Source organism: Humulus lupulus, chromosome 4 (genome assembly GCF_963169125.1).
Source record: "Humulus lupulus chromosome 4, drHumLupu1.1, whole genome shotgun sequence".
Lineage (NCBI taxonomy): Eukaryota > Viridiplantae > Streptophyta > Magnoliopsida > Rosales > Cannabaceae > Humulus > Humulus lupulus.
Window position 1 is genome coordinate 51,322,121 of NC_084796.1, and position 21,716 is coordinate 51,343,836.

The 21,716-nt window shown below is 36.3% G+C and overlaps 1 protein-coding gene across 1 annotated transcript; it reads left to right on the top strand.

The window, feature by feature from the left end:
- Positions 1–11,333: 11,333 nt before the first annotated feature.
- Positions 11,334–13,311, top strand: LOC133832170 (uncharacterized). Its single transcript, XM_062262547.1, has 3 exons — positions 11,334–12,033; positions 12,220–12,728; positions 12,844–13,311. The coding sequence occupies exons 1-3, from the start codon at positions 11,334–11,336 to the stop codon at positions 13,309–13,311; spliced, it is 1,677 nt and encodes a 558-aa protein (XP_062118531.1).
- Positions 13,312–21,716: the final 8,405 nt, after the last annotated feature.

Consider the following 21,716-nt stretch of genomic DNA (forward strand, 5'->3'; position numbering starts at 1 on the left):
ACTTTTCCACTTTTTCTGCGTCCCCTCTCGTTTCAGCAAGGGGGTCGCCTGTCCTTTTCCAGCCAGGTGACCCTGGCCTAGATGGGGCGCCCTGGGTGAATTGCATGTCGACCACTTACGGGCGGCGGTTCACCCAGATCGCCTCGAACATTCCTGAACCTAATTGGAACAGTCTTGGGAGTTTTGCTCTGTCAGACCTTGGGGAAACTCTAAGGTGCACCACTGCCTGGGTGATTTCATGCATCTTGTGTCGGCCCTATTATATATATATGTACATACATTTTGTTTTTTGTTACTTTTTATTTCTGTTGTCAACTTTCCTGTGCAGACCCATATTGTTGCCGACTTGGCTAACAATCTCTCCACGTCAAGTGCTGAGAGGGACTGTCTCACGGCCCGGGTCAGGGAGCTCGAGAAAGATCTTGAGGACACCCAGACTGAACTAAAAAGGGTTCGGACCAAATTTTCTATCTCGTCAAAAAGGAAGCTGAAGGTGGTTGCCAAAGCCACGATGCTGTAGGACAAGGTCAACAGCCTAGAGAGCGAACTCTAGGGGACCAAGGCTATCGCGGCTGCGTCGCAGGAGAGAGTCACTTATCTAGAGGCCGAACTCGAGGCTACTAGGGCCGAACTCCAGGTTGTTAGGGCCGATGTAGCCACGTCGTGGGAGAGAATTGCTTCCTTAGAGGCGGATCAGACAGTTATTGAGTACAGGTCCATAGACCGCGCCCTTTATGGTGTGTGGAGGCAGGATCCCAACTTTGATTTTTCTTCTCTCGACGAGCACGTCGTTGCTCGAGCGGCCGTGTGGAGCGCCCGTGGCAGGAGGCCCTGAGGTCGTCATTTCATTACCTCTGCCATCCAGCCCGTTGTAGATGTATGCTCATTTGAGACTTTGTAATATTATTATTTCTCTTTTTATCTTGTGAATCTTTTCATGTTATCAAGACTCCTTTTTCAATATATATATATATGTATACATGTGTGGTTATTTATCTCTTATTCTTCTGCGTTTGAGGTCTTTTTGAGCCTGTATGATGGGGTTTGGTAGGTTCCCCTTTTTTATTTACCAGGCCAGAGGTCCTTTGGATCCCATGTGAAAGGGTTCACTGGGACCTTTTTTGGTGCCTCTTGATTACTTCTATAAGGATATTTTGACCCCTTGGGTTCTAGCTATCCTTTTATATATTCTTGCGCGCGCTTATGATTTTTTGCGAGAAGCATCCTTCTCGTCGTTATTCATGGTACTATTTTTGCAAGGGTCTCTTTTAGGACCCTTTTTGGCTAGAGGACTTGGTGGCCGCTCTAGGCTTATTGGTGAGTGCTCTCTCTGAGGTCTTTCCTCTTGTGGGAGCATCTGCCTTTATTTGGAAGTGTGTTGTTATTTTTTTTTTTTTGTAAGACCCTTTGGCCTCCTTGATGTTCACAAGGGTAGCTAATCATTGTGAACCCAAGGGATGCCTTGTAAGATCCCCTCCCTGTTTTATAAATATAAGGACTTCGCTTAAGGCCCTGATACAAGGGGTCCTTTTGGGATCATGGTCCCTTTTAGGGTCCTCCTGATAGAGGGTCCTTTTAGGATCCTCCTGGTGCACAGGGTCCTTCTTAGGATCCTCCTGTTTGCTGGGGGGTCCTTTTTAGGTCCTCTTGTTAGAGGGTCCTTTTTTAGGATCCTCCTGTTAGAGGGTCCTTTTTTTGCTTGCTGTATGTCTTTACCTCCTGTCCTGCCCCCCAAGTGTTTGGTGAAATTTATTTCGGCAGGCACTTTGGCTGATGCTCGCATAGAGAAGAACAATACCACGTGAAGTTGCAAATAGTTTCATTCATAGCATGTGGTTTACAACGGCATATTTAAAGAAGGGTTACATCTAATTGGGAGGTTACCTAGGTAGCCTCTTTGATTCTTACACACTATGCTAACATAACAAGGAACAAACTAAACATAGGTTCTCTGTGCACCAGGGGCCAAAGCCCCATTGGTAGCCTTTCTCGAGGTGTTCCGCAACTCGTGGGTCCAACTCGTGTGGGTCGCGCCTTCATACAGAACCATCGCCATCGACACCGATGGTTTTGTGGCTGTGCGGAGGGACATGTTATAGCATTCCCTCGCTTCCTTCTGCTCCCCTTTCATGCATGCTACTCCCCCAGGGTTGGGAATTTCATAGCTAGGTGATACACAGAAGTTATCGCCTTCAATTCTCTCAGAGAAGGTCTCCCTAATAACGCGTTGAAGGCTGAGGCGCAATCCACCATGACAAAGTTTTCCATTATGGTGGTTTTCTTGGGTTGTTCCCCCATGGTGAGGGCTAATTCAATCGCACCTAGGGGTTGTATCGAGTCCCCTGTGAACCCGTAAAGGGATGAATTGCAGGGTTTCAGGTGTCGGACGCTCAGTCCCATCTTCTCCAAAGCGGAGCGATGCAGGATGTCCACAGAGCTTCCATTATCCACTAGGACTCGATGTACTCTCATGTTCGCAAGCTGGACAGTTAGCACCAGGGGGTCATTATGAGGGAAATGCACCCCCTGCGCGTCTTCTTCAGTGAAAGTTATTGAGTCATTCTCGCCCTTGAAACTCTTCGGGGGGCGTTGCTCCAAACTTAAGACGCACATTGGTGGACTTCGTCTGGCCTTCTTGGCATATTTGTCTCGTCCCTTCCTTGAATCGCCTCCGAATCCTGGTCCTCCAAATATGGTCCTGACCTCTCCCTGTACTTCTGGGGCCACCTCTCGCGCCCGCGGTGGGGACGCTCCTTCTTCTGGCCTCTGGTTCTCCTTGCGCACGTATCTGGCCAAATGTCCCCTGCGAATGAGCTCCTCGATTTCCACCTTCAAATGGTTGCATTCAGCGGTGGTGTGGCCGACATCCTTGTGATACTGGCAATACCTGCTGGGGTCTCTTTTAGACCGGTCTTTTTTCATTGGCGGGGGCCTTTTGAAAGGGACCCAGCTTTCGTTCGTAACGAAAATATGCTCTCTCGCATGGGTGAGGTCAGTGTAAAAGGTGTAGGGGCCCTGTAGGAGCTCCTCAGAGCGTTGATGCTTCCGGGGTCGATCATCTCTCATCCCCTCATTAACCCCCTTCTTCTTTGCACCGCTTGGGTTGTCTCAGGCTAAAGGTTTCGGGGGCGACGAGCCTTTTCCGGCTTTGAGGTTCTCGTGACCATCCTCCACGCGAATGTATTTTTGTGCCCACTCGTAGAAATCATCCAAGTCTGTGACCTCCCTCTTGAACATGTTATCCCATAACTTGCTTCCTGGGCGTACTCCAGCTGTGATGGCCATTTTTAGCTCTCAGCGGGTCAGGCTCCCTACTTTAACTGCCTCCATATTGAACCTGTGAATATAGCTCTTCAGACTCTCGTTTTCTCCTTGCTTCACATTTGCGAGGCTGGTGCCTGGCATCGTGTAGTCTCGTACGGCGTGGAGCTACTGGAGGAATTCATCAGAATGTTGTTGCCAAGATCTGATGGACCCCGGTCTAAGTCTTTTGAACCATTTGTACGCAGGTCCCTTTAGGGTGACAGTGAAGCAATGACATCTCGCCCCGCTGCCAATTCCCCTCAGCTTCATCAGGTCGTTAAATGTATCTAGATGGTATTTTGGATCTGTGCTTCCTTCGTAGGGGGTCATATAGGGCTCCTTAAAATTGGCAGGGAGTCAGATGGCTTGGATCTCCCTAACGAAGGGTGACTCATGGTCGAACTCTTCCTCAACATCTTGACCTCCAGAGGCGGTGACGATCTTGCTTCGCAGGCTCCTCATTTCTGTGTCCAGGTCCTACCTCCTCTTGCTAAGAGAGTCCCTTAAAGCGGAAGGGTTAAGATCCCCTTTTCCTTTGCCCTCTCGAGGCGCCATAGGGGGCGTGGTCCTTTTGGCCGCCCTCTTCTTGTTGAGCTCCTCCCGTAAATCTGAGGGTGCCCTTTTTGAGGTGACCTCGTCATCGTTGCGAGGGGCAGCATTGGTCTTCAGCTCTAGCTTCTGGGCCTGATTCGGTGGTTCAGGATGTTCTCATTGCTTCGTTCGGGGGGTGTTACTAGTGGAATGTCGAGTCCTCCCATCGTCTACCGGGACGGTGGTCTCTGCCCCCTTCTGACCTTTCTCTTTTCTCTTGGGCAGGGTCACGCTTGACTTATCTTGCAACAGGCCATTCAGCACCTCTTGCATATTCTCCAGGGTGGTCTCCAACCTTTGGTTCTTACGGTGCAGCTCACATATTTCCTCTTCATAGAACCGAGATTTAGAACTCGAGCTCACGGAATGGACCCGGGGATGTTTATCATGTCTATGCGTCGAGGGGCCCGGGTCCTGCAGGCCGGAGTTTGGTATTTGTGGTGGTTTAGGAGGCGGGAACTCGTTGGAATTTCCCGGTGGTGCCCTTGGAGGACCCTCTCCGGGCGGGACGGCCGGTGACGAGACCTCTCTATCACCCTCGTGAACCTCAGGGTCCCTAGGGGGCTCCACCTCTCTGGGTGGAGGAGGATCCTTCATGGAGGCCTTCAGCTGGACTCCGTTAAGGTGGATCTCCACCTCTCGTGGCTCCCTGAGACGCTTTGAACGTCTCGGCATTTCTTCTTGCTTGAAGTAATGGTAGAACAGTAGCTTGGTACTTAGGTTCCCACAGACGGCGCCTAACTGTTGACGATGAGAACTCGTGAACTAAGTTAAGTTAGAAAAATTGCAAAGTAAAGATTATCAAAAGAAAAGCTTTAGAAATCTAAGTATAAACTCCAAGAACAATTGCAGAAGAAAAATGGTGAAATCAGTTTGCATTCACTATGGTGCACTGGTACAGTAATTTTTCCAACCCCCTTCAAAGAAGAAGAGGGGTTCCCTTTATAGGGGGCTCTAATGGCCCCTGATACATTGTGGTCCATGGGACCAATCTGTACACAAGTACACTATCAGGAGAGTGGTATCAGATGTAGTGGTGTCGGCTCTGGTACATGGTCAGAGTTCGTGGGAGCACCTCAGCTTTTGTACCCGGTTATGCCTCCACTACTTGCCTTGTACGGGTGTCAGAGATGAGCTGGTGAGGACCACAACAGGTACCTCATTTGTACGACCACTACCTGTCTGGTACGGATGTTCAGAGTTACGCCTCTTAGCTCCTCATCCTCGCATAACCGGATTCCGTACGCGTGCTTTGTATCTAAAGGTTGCTCTCGTGTAGCCATGAGTGAGATAAGTGTGCGGGAGTCGTGCCCCGCTGGTGACACCTTCCTTAGAAAATAGAGAAGGGCTTCATCAACGGGGCATATGCTTATACCATAGAAGCGCGTCTTGCGAGACGGTGCGAGGGACCTAGGCATGGCCGAGACGTGCCTCGCGGGTCATAAGGGTGCCTTGTGAGATGGGCCCTATACCTGGACATGGTGGAGGTACGGCCTCTCAGGGCCTGATGGCACCTCGCGAGGCGATGACGCGCAGCTGGAGAAATGGAGCCTCACGCCTGGGCATGGCCGAGGCGTGGCCTCGCGGGACCTGATGGCGCCTCGCGAGATGGTGATGCGCAGTTGGCGAAATGGGGCCTCGCGCCTGGGCATGGCTGAGGCGTGGCCTCGCGCCTGGGCATGGCCGAGGCGTGGCCTCGCGGGTCATGAGGGCACCTCGCGAGATGGCGACGCGCAGCTGGCGAAATGGGGCCTTGCGCCTGGGCATGGCCGAGTTGTGGCCTCGCAAGCCATGAGGGCGCCTCGCGAGATGGCGACGCGCGGCTGGCGAAATGGGGCCTCGCGCCTGGGCATGGCCGAGGCGTGGCCTCGCGTGGGCGTGCTGAGAGCGAGGCGGGGCCTCGCGTGGGCGCGCGCGGAGGAGCGAGGCTGGGCCTCGCGTGACCCCTCGGATCTCTTGGTACATCTTTACTAAGTCTTCCTATGAGACATGGGCTAAGGGAAAAGTATCGGATGGCTCGGATTGCCTGAGGCTAATGAGGGTAAACCCCCATATTTTTCCTTGGTGGAATTTGAGCATCCACAGTTTTGTCTAGGCGATCAAAAATAACAATGTGTTTATACTATAATTCTGTTAATTTATAGTCAGGTTCCAAAGAAGTTACGATACACGGCTTGTTCCCTCATGGACTCCTATAGAAGGCACGAAATACAAGAAAATGCTTGCTTACTTATATGTTTATACTAAAAGCTAATGGAACAAAAATAAGCATTCTTGAGTGACTGCCTAGGATTATAGTTGTGGGTCTGTTCGGTCAAGATTATATAGCATAAACGAACATAGTGAATAAAGGAAGTAAACGGGTTCATCTTCATTTAAATATGGCTAATGTTCTTCATTGATGAATTCTCACATGTTTATCAATGACTTAGCTCACCATCTAAACTGCTCTTACCCTACTTATTTGATGTTCTCCTCATAATAAGGGTCGTTGCTGGGTTGCCAATCGCTCTTCTTCAGGAGTGTAAAGGGTTTCAAAGAAAATCCTATTCGTTTGCATTCACAAAGCAAATTCTATTTGTTTGCATTTTCAAAGGCCATCTGTTCGTATAGCTAAAGAAAGAGGTCAAAGGGCTAAGGAAGGAGGTCAAAAGCTATTTGTTTGTGTACTATATAAAGCGAATAGAACTACAAAAAGGAAAAGTTATTCGCAATAAATGTCACTTGCATGTATAACCAGAAAATAACAAGGTAATTGTTCACATAATTAAGTCAGAATTGTGCAAAGCACGAAACTGACTTGGGGGCAAATGTTATACCCATTTTCTGGGCATGATGATATTTCAAAGAGTAGCAATTATAAAGGGATGGTGAACATAACTAATTACATTCATGTTCTCACAAATCATAAAGCAAACTACCAAATACTAACATAAGGGATTTGGTCGCCTAGCCACATTCTTCAACCTTTGTTCGCACAAGAGAGGTTCTTCTACCTCTGTTCCCACAAGGCAAGTTCTTTCAACTCTGTTCACACAAGGCAATCCATCATTCACTAACAGGAAGATTCTGGTCGCCCAGTACCACACTCTTGTTCCTATACATTTATAGATGCCTAAGGAATGCTAACAGAGATGCCTGATCAAGACATGATGTCTAAACTTTGTTAAGTTCAGGCCTGTTCATTCTTGACAGGCTGTGACACTAGCAGAATTAGCAAAGGAGTACAGAGTCATCATTATCAAAATACAACTATATTTATGTTATTATACTGTTGTAATGTATTATTTACGGGCCAGGCCCAATAGCTTAGGCTCATGATTTATATATAACCCTAAACTCCTCACAATAAATAAGAGAATATTGATAGAAATAGGAGAGGCAATTCATAATGTGGAAACTCCATTCTTGTATAAACAGTCCTTCTGTAATATAAAAGTGAATGAGGATTGTAGAATAACCGGTAACGTAAGTTCGCCGGAAACTATGGTCCTTCAAGCTTAAATATCAATAAAAGTGACTAAGTGGACGTAAGTCGTTTTTTTTTTTGCCGAACCACTATAAAATATGGTGTTATTTTATTTTATCATATTTCTATTCTTGAATACATGTTCTTATGTTCTCAAGTTGACGAAAAACGGTATCAACACCCACCATTGTTTAATTAATAATACATTGTGTACAGTAAATCAATTCAAAATTGAACATTGATTAAAAAAAATATCAATTACCTACCCCTATTAATATTATTTTAATACTCTTCAACATGATTGGATTGGGTTGTGGTTCTCCAACATGTTCAAATAATGAACGGATAATTTTGTAACAACTTATACAAAATTTGTAAAATATAAATTTTGACGAAGTATTAATTTCATTATATTTTGAAGAATACGCAAATAGAATATATATGCTCAACCTAGTCTAAAGTCTATGTGATATTAATTTATCCATATTTATATTTCAAAAAAATTAATTTATGTAATATTGATAAATGTCTATTTTTTTATACATATTTCATACCCAAATAAATTAAATGTATATATATATGTATTGTTTAAATAAATTAATATATTTTAAAATTTAAATAATATAAAATAAATAACAATGTGACATGATAAGTCGGTTGACATAGTATCACCTACCATGTCAGCAAGGTAAGACATGGTAGGTCGGTCCACACAGAACTGATCTCCCATGACAGCATGGTAGGTCAGTTTTGCAGGAACCGACCTACCATGTCCACATAGTAAGTCGGTTCCCGTGCAACAAACCTTCCATGTTTACCTTTGACATACATGATAGGTTGGCTCTATGTAAACCGACTTATGAACATGTATTAAATCGGTTTAAGCAGAATCGGCCTCTCATGATCGATGACTGATGTCCTAATTGTAGTCGTGTAGATGACGATTCCACTCTTATCAAACTCATTTAATTATGGTGGAACTCAATATGGGATTGTAATGGGTGAGAAGTACAAGTGTGTAAATAATTGCATTAAATAAGTTGTTTTAAGATAAAGTTGTTTAATTACTAACTATAATTTAAACTAGTTTACTAATTCAATAAGATTAAATATTTTGCAAATCAATTAAATATATTAAATGTGGTCTAAAATGACACAAAATAAATACATATTAATATATAAAATAAACAAACTAATGTAAATACAAATTTTTTAAAAAATCAATAACAAAAATAAGAATATAATTGTGATCAAATTTAATTTGAGGAGTAAAATGTTTGATTAATTTTAAAAAAGAAAAGAATAAAGTGTAAATAAAAAATTCTACTAAAAATTAGTGTGGAATTTGGTGCTTCACCCTTGGAGAGGTATAAATTGCTCGACTCCTTGACCAATTGCAGCTTACGGTAGTGTATGAAGTTATTATGCAAAATTTCAAAATTTTCCCTAAATTATTGCACTTATTTAGGTTTGCCCTCTAAATTTTGTTTTGTTGCAAAAATATCCCTTAAACTATTATCATATTTGTGAAAATAGTCTTTTCGTTATATGTTTATCTTTTTTTATGGGTAATTGTTGTGGTTCATTATATTTTGAGTCGATTCTGTACTTCACTACAACTATCAATCTTGACATTATTTATATAAACTAAAATAATGTAGGCAAATGACAAATAATAATTTAGCCATCTATTATTAGAATTAGTAACTGTTGTGAAGTAAAATATATTACTGTAGATGAGAATGGCTTAAAGTATGATAAATTATATCAGTACTATGTAATCTATATATATATATATATATATATAGAGAGGATAATTCTTCTACAGGAGCTTCACTTTAAACCCTACTGGTAAGGTTTTCAGTGTTTCTCGACCCGTGAATAGTTTTCGGCGCGACTTTTTTTTATGACCATGTATATTGTAGCTATTTAGAACATCCTGCAAATTTTCAAAAAATTCCGAATAATTTATAATACCGAAAATTAGGTTCAAACATGTTCTTTTCCACGGGCATGAAAAAATTAGTCACGCGTGCAACAACATGTTTGAACCTAGTTTGCGGTACTGTAAACTATTCAGAATTTTCTGAAAATTTGCAGAATGCTCTAAATAGCTACAATATACACGGTCATCAAAAAAATCACGCCGAAAACTGTTCACGAATTGTAAACACTAAGAGCCCTACCGGTAGGGCTTAAAGTGAAGGCCCTGTAGGAGAATTCCCATATATATATATATATATATGAGAAGTTAACATAAATATGGGAATCTTAAATAAACTTTATATATATATGGACAAAAAAATAATTAAGCCAAATATGGTAATACACGGTTAATACAAAAAAATAAATATGGAATTCCCATAAACTAACAAACTCGATTCCCATAATTTTCGATCAAGAAAAAGATTTTGCCCACTCCCAATCAAGAAATTTTTTGTCCGCGTACAGCAATTCATCGACCATTTTTTCCGATCACAGCTTCATATTCTCCATTGTTTCCGATCAAGAATTGGTGGCTGCTACTCTCATCATCGTCTCCTCTTCGTAAATATCGCGACACTAACATCATATTTCTCCCGTCATCAACATTCAATTCAATTTCAGATCTTCTTCTTCTTCTTCTCCGGCAGAACTTCTTCTTCTTCTTCTCCAATAAACAGATCTTCTTCTCCGATTACATCCCCTGCTTTTACGTTCGTTCAAATCAGCAAAAGCAGAAAACCATCAATTTCTCTGATTTCTCAAACAAGTAAGCACATCTTTTTTCAAATATACGACATGCAAAATATTTACACAAAGAATCTGCAAATTACTTCCTCATAAAATTCTTGACTCAAACTACTTGTTTCAATACTTTTTTAATTACACACATGAAACCAGTTACATCACAAAAAAAGTTCAACATTACATAATTCAAATATTACAAAATAATATAAAAATAACAACAAAATAAATACAGTAACCAGTTACATACGAAAAATAATAATAATAATAACATTCTGCATAATAAATTATCATGAAAAATGTAAAAATAGAAACTGATTTACGTTTATGAAACCAGTTACACAATATAATTTTAACTTTGCATATTTGAAAAATAAAAAAAATAAAAAATAAAAGACAACACATTCACTAAAGTAACCAGTTACACACACAAAAACAGAATTTAATGCAACATAAATAATTATGGAACCTGGAAATAGTTCTCGATTCAGTAAAAGAAACCAGTTACTAAAATAATTTCAACATTAATAGTATTCATTCACTAACATAACCAGATACATTTTAAACATCACTAAAAATTATGTTGTGCTATATTGCAGATATGGAGACAATAATGACATTGATTCGTTTTGGAGGTGTATGGACAGATAGATATCAGTACGATGACTACACCATGACTGGACTGATAATACCAACAAATTGTTCTCTAAACAATTTGGTTCATTTAGTGAAAACTGAGATAAAATGCAATATTCAAAATATTGAGCTGAGTTACCAGTTATCACCAGGTATGCCACCAATGAAATTACTCACTGACAATTCAGTTCTATTCTACATTGAGCTGAAAAAGAAGCAAAGTGAAGTAACTGAGCTACCACTATGCATCACCACTATTGATCAAACAATAGCTGAAACTGTTCAACACACTACATATGAAGAAGAAACACAAAAACAGAACACAGATTTAGAAAAGCTAGTTCTTCAACTAAACAACGAGCAATCAGCTACAGAATTACAATATAACGAAGCAACCTACACGAGAAATAACCAGGTACAAACCTTCCCAAATATTACAGACATAGCTGATGATGTAGCAGAATTTATCATAGAGAGAACAAAAGAAAACAAAAGAAAAAGAAAAGAAGAAACATAAATTATAACTGATCATAAAATTTTCAAAGTTGAAGAATGCTAGATTTATAAGGACAAAAAGCTCTTGAAATCTTCTCTATGTTATTATGCTATGATCCACAACTTCCAATTCAAGACAAAAAGATCTGAACCAAGAGAGTACCTGGTAACCTGTGTGGATGACAATTGTAACTGGTTACTTAGAGCTTCAAAGTTCAGGAAAACAGAAACATTTAAAATCAGAAAGTATGTAAAAACTCACACCTGCTCCTTGGATATCATTATGGAAGACCACAGGCAGGCTAATTGCAATGTCATTGGGGAACTAATAAAATCAAAATACATGTCAATAAAGAGAGTACACACACCACACGACATAATCAACGACATGCTAGATGATTTTGGTGTTTCAATGGGGTACCAAAAAGCCTGGAGAGCCAAAGAAAAAGCTTTAGAATTGGCAAGGGGAAACCAAGATGATTCATACCAAAAACTTCCCATCTACCTTCACATGCTAAAAGTCTCGAACCCAGGTACAATTACACACCTGGTTACAGACAATACAGATCACTTCAAATATATGTACCTAGCATTTGCAAATTCCATCAAAGGATGGAAACACTGTAGGCCAGTCATTGTGATAGATGGAACTTACTTGAAGACATCATTTGAGGGAACTTTATTCACTGCTTCAACAATGGATGCTAACAACAACATATTCCCATTAGCCTTTGGAATAGGAGACTCTAAAAATGATTCATCATGGTTATGGTTTTTCACAAAGCTAAAGGAGACATATGGAGAAAGAGAAGGTATTGTTTTCTTCTTTATATTCTTATTGAAACAAACTAAACTCATAAAATTATCAGTTTAATAATAATCCAGCAATAAAATAGTGAAAACAGTGTAAAAAAAAAATAACAGTCATATAAATTAATGAAACCAGTTACTGAGTTAAGACAGAATAACCAGTTACTCCATTGTGATTTTGCAAACAGGTATGGCAATCATTTCAGACAGGCATAAAAGCATAGAAAATGCTATAGACGATGTATACCCAAAAGCTTTCCATGGAGCATGCATATTCCACCTGTTAAACAACATCAAAGTCAATTTTGGTGTCCATGGGGAGGACCTAAACCTAAACTTTGTCAAAGCAGCAAAGGCATACAGGGTACAATCATTTGAGCACTACATGCATGAAATAGACAAGATTGACACACGCATAAGACCGTATTTACAAAAAATTGGATATTCAACTTGGTCTAGATGCCATGCTCCAACAAGAAGATATACAATGATGACATCAAATATAGCTGAATCAATAAATGCTGCATTGAAAGCTGCAAGAACGCTGCCAATCACTACAATGATGGAGGGCCTTCGAAGTTTAGTTCAAAAATGGGTATGGAAAAATTGTAACGAAGCAAACGGAACATTCACACAAGTAACAACAGATACTGAAACTGTGCTTAGAGAAAACTTTATTCGTGCCATTAAATTTCAGGTACCTGACATATATTGAGCACTGAATATTATTTACCAAAACTTTTAGTAACCAGTTACTCAAAAATATCACAGTATCCAGTTTCTAACATGTATTCCTCTACTAAAATAAACAGGTCTTCCTAGTAAACACTATACTGTACCAAGTTGTGGTTGAACAGAAAGGAAATTTTTTGGTCAACCTAATGGAGAAAACATGTGAATGCAAAAGATTCCAACAAGACGAAATACCGTGTGCACATGCAATAGCAGTTATCACCAAAACATGGCTGAAAACATATGATTATGTTGCTGATTACTACAAAACTACAACTATGAAAGCAACATATGACTCAACTGTTCATCCATTGCCAAATGAAAGCGAATGGACACTGCCAGAGACTTTAAACATAATTGTCCTACCACCAAAATCAAGAAAACCACCAGGCCGCCCTAGAAGGAAAAGAATCAGATCTAGAGGAGAACCAAAAGTGCAAATAAAATGTGGAAGATGCACGCAGCAAGGGCATAATAGAAAAACATGCAGGAATGAACCAATCCCAAAGTTGCGAAACTCAACAAAGTCAAAGAAAATAGACAAATAATTTTCTAAAGAATAGATATACTACAATTTCAATATTTTCATTTGATGTAATAAAATTGTATCTCAATGTTTTCTACTTCAATAAAAGTACAAACTTTTTAAACATTTTACATTTTATAAACTTGATACTCAACTTCATGGTTCCAAACACAAAGATATTCAAAATCTGAAGACTCAAGCACCTGGTTACAACACATATTATAGAAAGAAAAAAAACAGATACTATAAATAAATTCAACAAACAACTACATATACATGTAACCAACGATTTAAAAACCTAATTATATAACCACAAATCTTTCACAAAAAAAAAAAAACATAAATATTATAAACTTGATACTCAACTTCTAGATTCCAACACAAGATATTCAAAATCTGAAGATTCAAGTACCTGGTTACAACACATAAAAATATAAAATAAAAAAAAAGCAGTTACTATAAGAAAATTTAACAAACAACTATATATTAATAAAACCAACTACTTAAAAAACCTAGTTATATAATCACAAATCGTTCACACAAAAAAAAAAACACAACAAACATAAATAAATCAAAAAATAATTAAAAAAATAGAAACAAAAACTAAAGAAATAGTAACCAGTTACCTAAAACATATAGCTTTTACAATCTAACACAGAAGTAACCGGTTACACCATCTTCATACAATAATAATCGAAACCTATATGAAAAAAAAACATGTACATAACAATATCTTCACACTTTAAAAAAAAAAAAACCAACTCTATTGAAAAAAAAAACATACACATTAAAATAAAATACATTAAAAAAAAAACTTTATATTAAGCCAAAAGTTGAAACCAATTCTTTACATTGACCAAAAAAAAAAGAAAAACCATACATAAGTCCAGTACTAAAACAGTATCCAGTTACAAACCACAACTTCACTATTAAATAAAGAAAAAAAAAGACATGGTCGTTAATACAGCTAAAAAAAAAAACTCCAACATCTCTACTTATAATTCCTCATCCTCTTTGATTTCTTTGATGGAGCAGCATCTTCTGTCTTGTACCCACCAATCTGCTTCTTTTTTGCATGACTATACAAGTTAATGGCAAGATAATCACGATATGTAGCAATTTTGGCAGCCATGTTCTTCGGGATGTCATCAATCTTCCCATAGATAAACAAATCAGCATACTTGATAACAAATACTCCACAATCACTGCAAAAAAAAAAAAACACAAAAAACAGCATATGAAATTATTTAAAAACAAACAAAATAGAAAAATAAACAACAATATACAAAAACCAATTACTTACTTATCCTCTTGAAACGGCAAGTCTTTGGCAAAGTTAAAATCAATTGGATCCTTCTTCCCAACAGAATATGGACCAACATTCAAGTCCAAATCTTTCCTAGAACAATAAAAATCAAGAAAATCTAGAAAATATGGTAAAACAACAGAATAAGCCTTCACATATGGCAAAGCAATACTCTCATTCTTCTTCCCCGTCAAAGAATTGTAGATAGTTAACATCCTACTCTTAATAGAAAAGTGAATAAAAACCCAATGCAACTGAACCTTCACATGCACAGGAAAAAGAACATGATCCACATCCACCCAAGGAGTGTTACAAAACAAATATTCACCAATAATGTAATCTGAAATGAGGTTATCAAAACGAATGCTGCTTGAATCACATTTGGCTGCCATAAAGTTATCATACAAACTCTTGATAGTTGCATCAAACCAAGAGTCTGTAGTTGTAACCATCTTGTTCAAACCATCAATCAACTTAATCTTCTTCCTCAAGTAATAAAAACATACATTGATATGCTACAAAAAATAAATAAACATACAAAAGTTATGAACCTGGATACTAGCCAATATATAATAAAAAAAACAAGTTACACACAATGCTACAAGAACCTGGTTACTACCCATAAATAATAAAAACAATTTACACACAGTACTAAAAGGAACCTGATTATTTGTCTTAACCATGATCGACAAAAAAAAACAAAACATCTAAACAAACAAATACTAATTAATAAACATTATACCAAGAACCTGGATACTAGCCAATATATAATAATAAAAAAAACAAGTTACACACAATGCTACAAGAACCTAGTTACTACCCAAAATTTAAAAACAATTTACACACAGAACTAAAAGGAACCTGGTTACTTGTCTTAAACATGATCAACAAAAAAAAAACATATAAACAAACAAATACTAATTAATAAACATTATACCAAGAACATGGTTACTTACAGTGTCCATAAGGTCCTCCCCACAAGTTTGAAGCTTGTAAAACCACATCTTCTCAGAAATTTTAACAAAAGAATAATCCATTGGTGGATTAATAATGTTATTGACATCAGAAAATTTCTTCTTCCTTCAAAACAAAAAAAATATATATATATATTAACAAACAATTAAATATCAAGAATAATAATATTAAACAAAATATAAAAAAGCATACTTATTCTTAAAATTCATTTTATCCTCAATCCAAGAAATATAATCCAGGCATTCATTATTTGAAACATTCTGCCCAATTTTATCTTCAAATGGAAGCAATCCTCTAACAATCACCACTTCCTCTCCCTTCCTCTTCACAGTTTCTTTTACTTCAGAAGAACCAAACTCAGTAACAAAAGGAGATTTGACATGAGTACTAGGTTTAGGCTCCCTCTTTTCAATAGCAACAGGAACTTCATCATCATCACCAACCATCACAACTTTCCAATCATCCTTACTCCCACTAAATCTCTTTTCTCCTTCTGCATTCTTAACAGTTTTATCAATAACATTCAAAATCTCTGGATCCACATATACTTCTTCAAAACTTAAACCAACTGAACTGAACTCAGGCTTCTTTGAAAAATCCTATAATGAATAAAAATAAAATCAATTACAAAAAATTCAATTTTAAATAAAATAATACAAGAAACAAAAACAAAAATAAATTACAAAACCTTATCTCCACCCACAACATTTGACAACTCCAACCCAGAATAAATAGCATCAAAATTTTCATTTAAATCCTTCTCGACACCCTAAAATAAATAATGAAACTGGTTACACTAAACAACTACAAAAACACAACATACTATTAAGAAACATAAACCAGTTACCTTATTACCATCAAACTCTTCAGCTGAATCAATTCCACAATCCTAGCCCAAAAAAAAAAAAAAACAATCTGGTTACAACTAAAAATGGTTAAGAAAAACAATAAAGCATAAACACAAACAAGTTACCTTAGAATCATCAGAAATAGGACTGGAAACATTATCAAAATCAGCTGGCTTTTCTCCTTCATTAAAACCAGCACTTTCATCACTTGTATTTGCAACTTTTTCAGAATTTTTTGCAACAAATTTTGCAATCATTGCAGATAAATCACTGAGTTTCCCCATGAACTCAAATCTCATAACTACAATGTCACTAATAATAGTTTCTTGGCATGCTTTTATTGATGATATTGATTCACAAATCAATCTCAACTTTTCACTATCAACCTAAAAAAAACAAAATAAAATACTTTACAAAACAGCAAAAAAAAAAAAACATAAAAAGAAACCTATAAATTTCAAAACAAAATAATATTTTTTTTTAACTAAAACAAACAACAAAACTAACCAGTACCTGGGTACCCGGACTACTGTCTCCATCTTCAGCACACACCTTCGGCAAGTATAGAGGCTCAAACTTAAACTTTTTTACTGCCAGTTTCTTTCTCTCCTCAGAAAACGGATAGACATTCAGGATAGTCAACTGAATAAGTTAAAAATATATATATACAAAATCAAGAAACTGGTTACCATCAACTGAAACCGGGTACACAAACACAAATCCAAAAATGAATAAAACAAATTTAGCAAGAAACCAGTTACAAAACAAAAATATTATACCTTCTGATTGTTGAAAACCTTTCCCACCAAGTTTGCATAGAAGGCATTATCAGTATTCTTCCAATTCAACAAACGTGGAAAATTTTTCCCAACCCGTTGACAAAACTCAGGACTCAACTCAGCTATACTTTCATATATCCATACAAGAAAAGCAATGGGAAACCCAAGAAGTTTGTAAGGGTGAAGGCCAACCTTCCCATCAACGAAAAGTCCATCAAAGATTTTATTCCCACCCTTCAAAGCAGTTTTCAAATAATGAAAACTCCTATCCCATACAAACTTGCCAAAACTAATATTTGCTCATTCAGAAAAATCTCGATCAACCATCTCAAAAAAGAAATCATCAACCAACTTATCACTAGTATCGACGTACAAATAGTTAACTAAGATATGAACTATACCCAATTTGACAACATCCTCATCATCAACTAGATCCTTACTAACAAAAGCATTTCGTAATTCAGACTTTGACACCTTACCAACAAAACGGCCAAATATTTTTTTCTTAAACAAAACTTTCTTTTTTTGAAAAACGACTTAAATCAAAATCACCATCACATCTAAGACCCGTAACTAGAGCAAACTCTTCAACAGAAAACCTACACACTCTACGACCAAGCTTAAACCACATTTCCTCTTCCTCCCTCTCATGAGAGACCTCTCTCAATAACACAAGCTGGGCAAGTTGAGTTTGAAAATGAATATCACATACTTCTAAATAGTGCCCAAATGGTGTCTTCTTAAACAATGATTTCTGACTTTTCGTCAACTTATATTTCAAGTCAGTAATGACACTCTTGTCATTAAAATGTTGAACCTTACTACCAAACCTCTTGGAGGGGTTTATCTTTAAATGAGCCTACAGAAAAAGAAAAAAAAATTAAACATGTAACTAGTTCCAAAAAATATAAACATGAAAAATTGATAAGTACTTTACATTTATAAAACCACTTGTATGTATTTAACTTTGTATGGTTGAAATATACATATAAAAAAAAACAATTCATTCACTAAGGTAACCAGTTAAAAACTCATTAAGCAAAATCGTTCACTGTTATCTGCAAAGTAACCAGGTACACATGTAACCAGGTACAAAAAAAAATAAAACAGTTTAACAAAAAAAAACACAACAATAACAATAAAACAAACACAAAACATAATTGGAAATTATGCAAATTAACTACAAATCTACAAGAAACCAGATACACAACCATAAAAAAATAAAACAAACAGAATCCATATGTAACCAGGTACAAAAAAAAAAACAGTTTAACAACAAAAGAAAACACAACAATAACAATAAAACAAACACAAAACAGAATTGAACATTATGCAAATTAACTACAAATCTACAAGAAACCAGATACACAACCATAAAAAAATAAAACAAACAGAATCCACCGAATGTGAAACACAATAACAGAAACATAAACAGATGAACAATTTTTTATTATTATACTTAAAAAAATAAACACATACCACAACATGTTTAGTCTCATGAGAATCATCTCCAGCATCCTTACTACCAGATGCACACAAATCCTTCGTCTGTTTAACAGTGGAAGGCGATTTACTTGTCTTCCTTGCAACAGAGGAAGGGGATTTACTCTTCTTCCTTGCAACAGACTTCAAATGTGTAATGTTACTCCTTCGAGAAAGAATCTCACCAATATCATCCCCTACATTCTTCGATTCATCCTCTACTATACCAGAAATTTTCTTCTCAGAACCAGAAACACCACTGGTTTCTCCAGAGTGATCCATGATAGAACTTCGAAAATTAAAATATACAATGCACTACATAAAAAAAAAAAAAACAACACAAATGAAAAAAGAATAACAGATATACATATATATAGAGCACAAATTACAAATAACTACCCATAAACTTCCCAAAAAATAAATTGATCAAAAACTGACAAAAACCCCACTAAAAAACTAACGATAAAATCGTGCACCAAAAATAAAAACCACCATTAACACAGATTAAAAACACAACCACTCACGACAGAAAAATAGATAATACAAAGCAAAATTAACAATCAATATACATTAAAAAAATAGCAAAAATAAACCCTGAAACCGAGTACTCACCGATACGAAAACACCACAAAGAGGCACAAATCCACAACGAGAAACTTATAAAAATCCTAAGAAAAAGAAAAAAAAGAAGAAATCAACACAAAAAATCAAATGCTGAAGGAAAGAAAAAATTCGAACCAAACGATATATAAAAAATGTGATACTGAAGCAAACAGAAAATACATACCTGAAACCAGGTACTCACCGAGACGAAGACACGCACAGAGGGCACAAAATCCACAATGAAAAACTCAAATAAACCCTAAAACAGAACGAAAACTAAGAACAAATATCACCACTGAAGAAAACGTGATGCTGAATAAAATATACTAATATAATGAAGAAAACGTGATGCAGATAAAAACGTGATAGAGCATATGTACTCAAGTACCTGCATGCATACTGGGAATTGATTTCCTTACAAAAAAAAATTTCCAAAAAAAAAATAATAAAAATAATAAACAAAATACTTAAAATGACTGAGAAGCCCTCACAAAAATTCACATAAATGCATAATAAACAACTACTGAATTAAAATTTTCTTACAAAAATGTTTACCAAAATAATAAAAAAAATAATAATAATAAAAAGACAGAAATTCCCTCATAAAAGTACCCATATAGAATAAATAAACGAATACAAAAAAAATATGGGATACAGAAGCAATATTTTGATAAATATGGGAAAACAAAACCCATAAAAAAGGAAAACAACAAAAAAAACCATAAAAAATGCACACAAAAAAAAAACCATATATATCAAATTTTATTGAATTTTCTCATATTTCATATAAATTCCTCTCTCTATATAAATATATATATATATATATATATATATAAACATTGAAACAATAATAAAAGGAATATTTTTCACAAATGTGGTAATGATTTATGGGGTGTTTTGAATATACCTTAAACATTTCTATAGTAATAACGTAGGTACCAACATATTTTTATTAGTATGAGATGTTGTAACTTAATAGAATTATATATATAAAAAATGTCAGAAAAATTCATAATCTAAATTAATTAATAATTGATAAAATTATGTCAAATTTAATGTATAAACATTAATAAAGGAAAATGACATAAAAATATATCTATAATGTAGGTATCTATATAATGTTAAAAATATACAAAAATATTTTAAAAGTCTAAATTAATAATTAATTTCATCATAAATGTTTAAAATGTATAAGATAGCATATATATATATATATTAAAATAATTATTACTATGTGGAATCATATTTTCAAAGTTGGGATCTAGAAATAGTATAACTTATTGTAATCTAAAATTTAATTCTATTTATAATTGGCCCTAAGTTGTGATTAAATTTTTTTATAATTATTAAAATTATTCCGATATAGAGTAACTTTATAGATTACCTTATATATATATATAGCCCTACTGGTGGGGTTGTTCAGTGTTCTCGACTCATGAACAGTTTTCAGTACGATTTTTTTTATGACCGTGTATATTATAGTTGTTTAGAACATCCTGCAAATTTTCAGAAAATTCTGAATAGTTTACAGTACCGAAAACTATGTTCAAACATGTTGCTTTCCACGCGCATAAAAAAAATTAGTCACGCGTGCAATAACATGTTTGAACTTAGTTTTCGGTACTGTAAACTATTCGAAATTTTCTGAAAATTTGCATGATGCTCTAAATAGCTATAATATATACGGTCATAAAAAAAATTGTGCCGAAAACTGTTCACGGGTCGAGAACACTAAGAACTCCACCGATAAAGCTTAAAGTGAAGTCTGTATAAGAAAATTGTCCGATATCAATGTTAAATTTAAATAAATGCAATTATTAGGGGGAAATTTTGCAATTTTTTGTATAGTTATTTAAAGAAAATTGGATCAATACACGGGTAAGGAAGCATGTCGGTCAATGCTATTTTATTTGGAACCATACAACTTGGTGTGTAGACGGAATATTTGGGGTCATTCTAGCTTTTTTTAGAAGCTACCTAGAAAAATACATTACCATTGCCAAGACATTACCACAAATTGAAAAGATGATTCATTCCAACGGAATCCATTGACAAATTTATGTGGTTCATACTATGAACGTATATCCAACGTCCAGTCTTTTAAAAAATTATTCCATTTCAATTCTTATAACTAATTTTTCCTCTTGAAGTAGCACATAAGAAATTTCCATGGTGTTGCATTTTTCTTTTAATTTATAAAAAAGACTTTATATTTAGAGTAAAAACTAAATAAGCATGTACATCTGGTATTTCAACAAAAAAAATTATTATAGTAATTTTTCTATTATCAAGCAAGTCAACTATCTACAAAAGACTTCCCCGCCAAAAGAAATTAAAAAAAGAGTTGACAAGTCCACTAGTAGATCACTCGGTCCATGATGAGCCGATGACAAAGAGGGTGGGGTCTTCTAACACTATTATTACATCTTTAGTG